General features: G+C 36.2%; 1 protein-coding gene across 1 annotated transcript; it reads right to left on the reverse strand.

The window, feature by feature from the left end:
* Positions 1 to 414: 414 nt before the first annotated feature.
* On the reverse strand, positions 415 to 6710 carry LOC121262286 (probable E3 ubiquitin-protein ligase BAH1-like 1). The gene is made up of 6 exons (XM_041164690.1): positions 6404 to 6710; positions 2025 to 2269; positions 1661 to 1915; positions 992 to 1129; positions 757 to 815; positions 415 to 646 (listed from the first exon to the last, which is right to left on the reverse strand). Exons 1-6 carry the CDS (start codon positions 6573 to 6575, stop codon positions 541 to 543), a joined length of 975 nt encoding a protein of 324 aa, XP_041020624.1. The 5' UTR covers positions 6576 to 6710; the 3' UTR covers positions 415 to 540.
* Between the last annotated feature and the right edge of the window lie 488 nt (positions 6711 to 7198).

Consider the following 7198-nt stretch of genomic DNA (forward strand, 5'->3'; position numbering starts at 1 on the left):
ACGAGAATGGTTTATGGATTATCACCATTGTGAAGAAAGTATGGAGTAGAGGAATCCTCACAGGGATTCGAGAATGATGCCAGATGAGACCGCCGTGTTAAAGAAAGAAAGAAAGAAAGAAAGAAAAGAAAAGAAAAAGAAGACAGATCATATGCGCAACAGCAGAGCTTAATTCTCCGATACGATATCAGAAAAGCAAATGAGGAAAATCCAGAACAGGAAGTAAAAATGAATGAATTTACATAGTGCGTATGGGTTTATATATACAGTGAGAGAAACTGTCTAATTTCATAAGCATTGTTTTAACAAACGTAGTTAAGACACCATGTTAAGCATTGTTTTCTTCTCTGTTTCGTGAACCATACATCCCATTTGGTTAAGCAAAGACCATCTGAAACCATTCCAATAAATCAAACATCATAACAACAATCTATGTACAGATTTTATACTAAATAAAAAAGAACTCTACAAGAAACATAAGAATATCAAAGGCATCTATAATTTCTGGAATAAGAGGACGAGCAAGCTAGCCCTGCCTAACTAGACACCCAAAAACGCCCGACAATGGTTCTCCCAGTGCTCTTTTGTTTGCCGAATCCTCTCCACTCTTTCCGACTGAAGCCGCTCCTCCCAGTATTCACTGCAGCTGTTCAAAGTTGTGTGTTTTGAGTAATTAAGGAAATTATGTTTTCTTTTTTATTAATTCCAATTTTCCATGTTTTCTTAAACCATAAAGTTTGACTAAAAAAGACATACCTGCGGCTTAATAGAATATTAAGTTCGTCCAAATGTACAGCACCTTCATAAACTTCAGCCTGAAAATCGACAGAAATGAATTTACAAAGTGAAGAGTTATTTTTTTCTGGCGAATGAAAGAACTATTCAAACATTTTGCAGCATGTAACACCACAACATTATCAATGTATCATCAACAAAGAGAGTGAGAGACCTATACCAATATATGAAATTGAAAGATAAATCGGCAACTTACCTCTCGGCAGAGAGGGCATTTGGCCTTAGGCTCTGCTGACTTTAATCCGTCGACAATAGTCACTGCAGCGGCTGAGCAAGCGCACAGGTAGCAGAATATATGGCCACAAGTGAGGGAAACCGCATCAAAGATTGTATCCTGTCACCCAAAAAGAAAATAAAACTTTAAATGAAGGGCTTCTCAATGAAGCACCATAAAGACAGACTACTGTTTCTCCACAAAGTCAATAATCATCAATGTTCTTGAGATATAGAAGGCAGATGTCTTCGCTGATCCTTAAAATCTGAAGTCTTTTAGGTTTTATACTGATCAAATATTAGTCTTGAAGACCCAGAGACACAATATGGAAGCCTGACTTCTAAGAACTCGCCTTGTGGAAGTCTAGTGAAATTAGAAACCAGAGTAGGGCTAAGCAATTTCTTGGTCATGTCAAAGGCATGTGGCCTGATTGACATAACCCCAGTCTCTAAAATAGAAGTTTGGAGTTCGAAACCCTCCTTCCCCAATAAAAATAATAATAATAACAAAAATAAAAAAATTCTTGGTCATGCATATCCACAAACCTAGACATTCTTTTGAGCCTTAAATTTAGTTTGGTTGACATAGGTAATGCCAAGTCCCGGAATATGCAGGACTTGTTCCTTAGCAAAATGAAAGCTGGAAACTTACCAAGCATATAGAACAAGTCAAGTCGATATCAACTTTGACAGAATCAAAAAGCTCACAATTAAGTGATGGTTTCCCATCATTGAATGTGAGGTTGCAGCCCTCAAACATTGCCAGTGCCTTGCTAATTTCGACCTTGTTTTTCCTTAAATTGATGTGGAAAGCCATGAGCTCACAGAGCCAGGGACTCTGAAGAATTTCAATATGCATGCTTTGGGCTTGTGACTTGAATGCCTGACCTTGCTTAGAGTAATGAATATAACGGCAAAAAGGTAGTATTCAAGCAAATCCATAAAGAACAACCAAAGAAACGAAGAATAATCAAATTATAAAATTAATATGAATTTCAAATAGTGGGCTGATATACCTTGTCATATTTCTTTAGAATTTTTCTAATTGCAACGGCGTTGATCAGTGCATAAGTAAGAAGGTCCTTTCCTTCTTGGATTAAGATACCATGGTTGGTTTGTTTCTTGCCTTTGAACCAGATTAAGTACCTTCGAAAGCCAGAAGCAAGATGTAGCTCAAGCAATTTCTGCGCACGCTCATTGAAGCAACCTACTACTGCAGACATTTCCTTGAGAATAGAAGGAAAGAAGGTTGCATCGCAGACTACACATGATATCCGACGCAAAACAATAGAAACGTGTCAAGTTTTTTTCCTATGTTATGTACGTGTGATCTTGAAATACAGATTAGTATTAGTGTCCCAAGATGATATAAAACAGTAGTCAGCCTATCATTGTACTTGGCTCAATGCTTTCTGTAAAAACTAAAAAAGATCATCAAATTTCAATAAAAAATGGCAATCGAGAGAGAGAGAGAGAGAGAGAGAGAGAGAGAGAGTATAGTAACTACAGATGAAGGGAAATGAACAGAAGAGTTGGATAAAGCCAAATAACTTATTTTCACTACATATATGTTTTAGAGCCTGAAGTTTCCCTGCCTTGTCCACTGCAATCGTTACTAGTTCTGGTAACGCGCTTCCAAAATATCAATTAGCTTCAGAATATTAGCTTAAAAAAGAAAAATCAAAGTGTCAATCTTGGTATTAAAAGTTGTTGGGTTTGTGGAGCTTGGTTCTAGACCCGAGTGGGGGCAAAGAGAAAGTTCGCCCGACATATGCTCAAGCGAACGTCAAACAAGGAGCCCTCTCTATACTCTCTCTACAGTTAGCTGGAGCGAGACTCAGGCAGAGAGTTCACTCGATGTTTGTTTGACAGTCACTCAAGCAAACTACAACTTGCTTAAGTGAATAACCCGATAATTGAATTTGCTAGATTTTCCACTAAATGCCTATATATATGTGTTTATATGTTTTGCACGGCCAAGTGAAACAGTGACAGAAAATAAAGACAACCTTGAGAGAGAGTGAGAGAGAGAGAGAGAGAGAGACATTGTATTGCTCCATAGTGAAATCCTACTTTTCTCTAAGTAAAATCCTCTACAGCACTGTGGACGTAGGCATGTTGCCGACCATGTAAATTTTGTGTCGACTGTGATTGATTTATGTTTTGCTTTACTTTTTCTCTTATCATTTCACAACAACAACTAATATCAAAAGCCAAGGTTTGGGTCTAAATGAGACAATGGCTGAATAAGAATTGAAGGTGTCTGGAATTGACAAGTTTGACGGCATAGACTTCAAGTATTGAAGGATGCAGATCGAGGATTATCTATACGGAGAGACTCTGTCTTCCTCTATTGGGGAAGAAACTGGACAATATGGAAGATGTTGATTAGAACATGTTAGATCGACAGGTCCTGAGACTTATTCGGCTAACTCAATCAAGATCAGCTGTACACAACGTTACCAAGGAAAAGACCACTGCGGTTCTTATGACAGTCTTGTCTGGGATGTACAAGAAGCCTTCAACAAATAACAAGATGCATCTGATGAAGAAATTGTCAATCTGAAAATTTCAGAAGGTACATTGGTTGCCCTACATTTGAATGAGTTAAATACTATCACAAATCAATTTTTGTCTGTTGAAATTGAGTTTGATTATGATATCTATGCATTGATTCTGTTGGCATCATTGCCGAATAGTTAAGAGGCAATGAGAATGACTGTGAGTAATTTTGTTGGTAAGACAAAGTTCAAATATGATGATATCTAAGATTTGATTCTTCCTGAGGTGCACATAAGAGATTCTGGTTAGACCCTTGGTTCAGGTTCTGCCCTAAATATTGATACTCGGGGCAGAGGACATGATAGAAACTCAAATAGGGGTAGATCAAAATCAAGGAATAGGGGTAAAAGCAAGTCAAGGTCTAGGCAACAAAGCACTTGCTGGAATTGTGGTAAGGCTGGTCACTTTAAAAGAAACTGCAAATATTTGAAGAAAACAGAGAATGACACTACAAACGTGGTGACTAAAGAAGTACATGATGTTCTACTTCTTGCAGTTGACAATCCAATTGATGATTGGATCTTGGATTCAGTAGCTTCATTTCACACCACTTCATATAGAGAAATCATCGACGACTATGTTATTAATGACTTTGGTAAGGTGTACTTGGTTGATGGAGAAGCACTGGATGTAGTGGGAGTGGGAGATGATGACATTGTACTCCCAAATAGATATATGTAGACTTTACAAAAATTTAGACATATTCTTGAGCTAAAGAAAATTTCGATTTCTGTGGGACAACTTGATGATGACAATCATTTGATAGTCTTTTTGGGTGGCATATGGAAGGTCACAAGAGGAGTGGCGGTATTGGCTCGTGGTTAGAAAACTAGTCACATGAGTCGGAAAAGGATGAAGGTACTTCTATCAAAGGGAAAGCTACCAGAGCTAAAGTCAGTTAATCGGGACATGTGTGAGAGTTGTATTTTGTGGAACCACTGAGGTCAAGAAGCTGGAACTTATACACATGGATTTGTGGAGACCTTCCCCAGTCTCATCGCTTGGAGGTTCTCGGTATTACCTCACTTTTATTGATAACTACAACAGAAAGATATGAGTCTATTTCTTGAAACTAAAATCTGATGTGTTTGAGATATTCAAGAAATAGAAAGCCTTGGTTGAGATAGAAACCAATTTGAAGCTAAACTACTTGGGCCGTTCACAGGACCCCACAACAGAATGGTGTTACTGAGCATATGAACAAGACCATCAATAAATGTGCTAAGAGTATGAGGTTGCATGCGGGGTTACCACCAACATTCTAGGCAGATGTAGTTAGCATTACAATTTATCTGATCAATCGAAGGCCATTAGTTCCGATAGAGTGCAAACAACCTAACGAGGTTTGGAGCGGAAATGAGGTGAAACTTTCTCATTCAAAAACCTTTTGTTATGTTTCCTATATTCACATTGATTCTAAAGCTCGTAGCAAACTTAATGTCAAATCAAGAAAGTGTTTCTTTATTGGTTATGGGGATGAGTCATTTGACTATCGCATTTGGGATGATCAAAGTTAGAAATTATCAGGACTAGGAATGTGATTTTTAATGAGAAAGTCATGTAGAAGGACAAATCCAGTACGTCGATAGATATCGTAGAAGTAGCTCCTCACGAGTCTCAATTTGTGAGCCTGAATAAATTTTCTAAGATCACAGTGTAGAATAGAGGTGAGAGTGACAAGGAGAGGGAGTCTGGTGCACCCATTCCTATTGTTCCACAATCGGACCTAAAGCCTTCTACACCAACAGTTGTTATACTTAGGTCTTCTTGGACTCCCAGACCTCCGCCCCGCCCCCCGCCTAGGCCAACAGATTGTGTTTAAAAAATAAATTTTTTGGTCTAAAAATATTTTTTTAGACCAAAATTATAATATAATTAAAATAATAAATTAAAATTTATAAATATAAAAAGAACTTAAACTCATTAGAGTTAGATTTTGGATTGTCTTGGCCTCCTAAACCAACATTTACATAGGAGGCCAAGGCAATACAATAAGTCCCACATTGCTTAAAGATGACTATTGTATTGCCTTGGCCTCCTATATAAAGGTTGGCATAGGAGATTAAGGCAATCCAATGACTTGAATATAATTTTAAGTCTTTAATAAATTGTATATATTTATATACAATATATTTATTTATATATAATGGTGTTACAAGCCAGATTTAGTTACTTCAAAGGGTTTTGTAAGTATTTCTAAATTGGTTGTAACGAATTTAATTTCTATAGTGAATTTTAGGTAGTGGCTTACATCTGGAATGCTTTTAAATTTAAAGACGTTCTTCAAATAAGTTTTCACTTCGTTATCAAATTTCGTAACCAAAATTGATGTGTTAATTATTTACTGTGATATGATTAATTGGTTGATTATAAATTTAAATAGTCCAGTAAACTTAGAAAACACCTATTCACCCCTCTAAATATATTTGGGATCAAAATAGAACCAAAGGAATCATTATTATTTGGAATTTATCCAAAAAAAAAAAAATAGCAGGAAAAGTCAAAGAAGTATTCTCTGCGGTATTTCTGATAGAAAAAATGGCAACAAATAATACATGTAAAATTCCTTAAAAAACAGATAAGGAAGAGAAGTTCACCACCTTTATAAAAATCCAACAAATTACCCCAAAAATGAAAAAAAAAAAAAAAAAAAAAAAAAAACTAATCTAGATAAGGGAAAAGAGCAAGAATCCAGATAGATTGGGTAAAAAAGGAAATTCAAATAAGTTATGAAATTCATGTAAGCACTTTAGTGTTGTACACACCATAGAATTTAATATATATACACACAAGCACACACTTGCAACTGCCTTTTTCCTTCCAAATTACGTACCTGGGCAATGGTCAGGGCATGTTTGGTTGTCATGGACCCCATTAATCTCGTTCTCAGACTGGAGATCTCTCCGGCACTTCTTCAATGTCTTCTTTAGCTGCTTCAAGCCGAGCCCGGGTATTTTTTTCTCTTGGCCTTGCATGTATTCTTGGTACTTCTTGCAAAACTTCATCTTTCACCAAAATAATTAAAACTGTAAAACGTTCCCTTGCTTTCTTCAAGAATTAGTTTTGATAAGAGAAAGATATAACTCAACAAAATATGAATGGGGATCCCTCCGTTTTATATATTTCTCATGCAGCTCACACGCTTCAGTTGGGTTTCTCTCTCTCTCTGTGTGGAACGTCAACGGTTTGCACTGATCAGACACAATGCATTTAAAGGACAAAAGACAGACTCCGAGACAAAATGTCAATTTCTCGGTATTGATAAAATACACAGTAATATAATTTTTATAAAATTAAGATTTAAACAAAATCGTACGAAAATTTCGTTCTTTTTAAAGAGATTTAAACTCTCTGTAATATACAAAAACTTATTTTAATTGGTATAGCATAATTCATCTTGACTTGACTCCTCTAGAATATAATAATCTAACTCATCGTCGTATAGCTCAAACTAATTTTACACAAACGGCTGAGCTCAAAAGCTCTATCAAAAGAAAATATTTCTTTTATTTGAAAATATTTTCAAAATTATCTAACTACAACCCTCTTTTGAGTCTCTCTAGAGATTTTTCTCAATGTTGAATAGAAAAACAACCCCCACGCTCAAATGGAAAACAATACTAGACGA

Source organism: Juglans microcarpa x Juglans regia, chromosome 4S, assembly GCF_004785595.1.
Source record: "Juglans microcarpa x Juglans regia isolate MS1-56 chromosome 4S, Jm3101_v1.0, whole genome shotgun sequence".
NCBI lineage: Eukaryota > Viridiplantae > Streptophyta > Magnoliopsida > Fagales > Juglandaceae > Juglans > Juglans microcarpa x Juglans regia.

Excerpts from the sequence above, each read along its gene's own strand:
- LOC121262286 (XM_041164690.1), bottom strand. The coding sequence starts at position 6,575 with ATGAAGTTTTGCAAGAAGTACCAAGAATACATGCAAGGCCAAGAGAAA. Across the intron at positions 2,270-6,403 it reads ATGCCCTGACCATTGCCCAG|TCTGCGATGCAACCTTCTTT; the intron begins GTACGTAATTTG and ends TATCATGTGTAG. Across the intron at positions 1,130-1,660 it reads TGACTTGTTCTATATGCTTG|GATACAATCTTTGATGCGGT; the intron begins GTAAGTTTCCAG and ends TTTGGGTGACAG.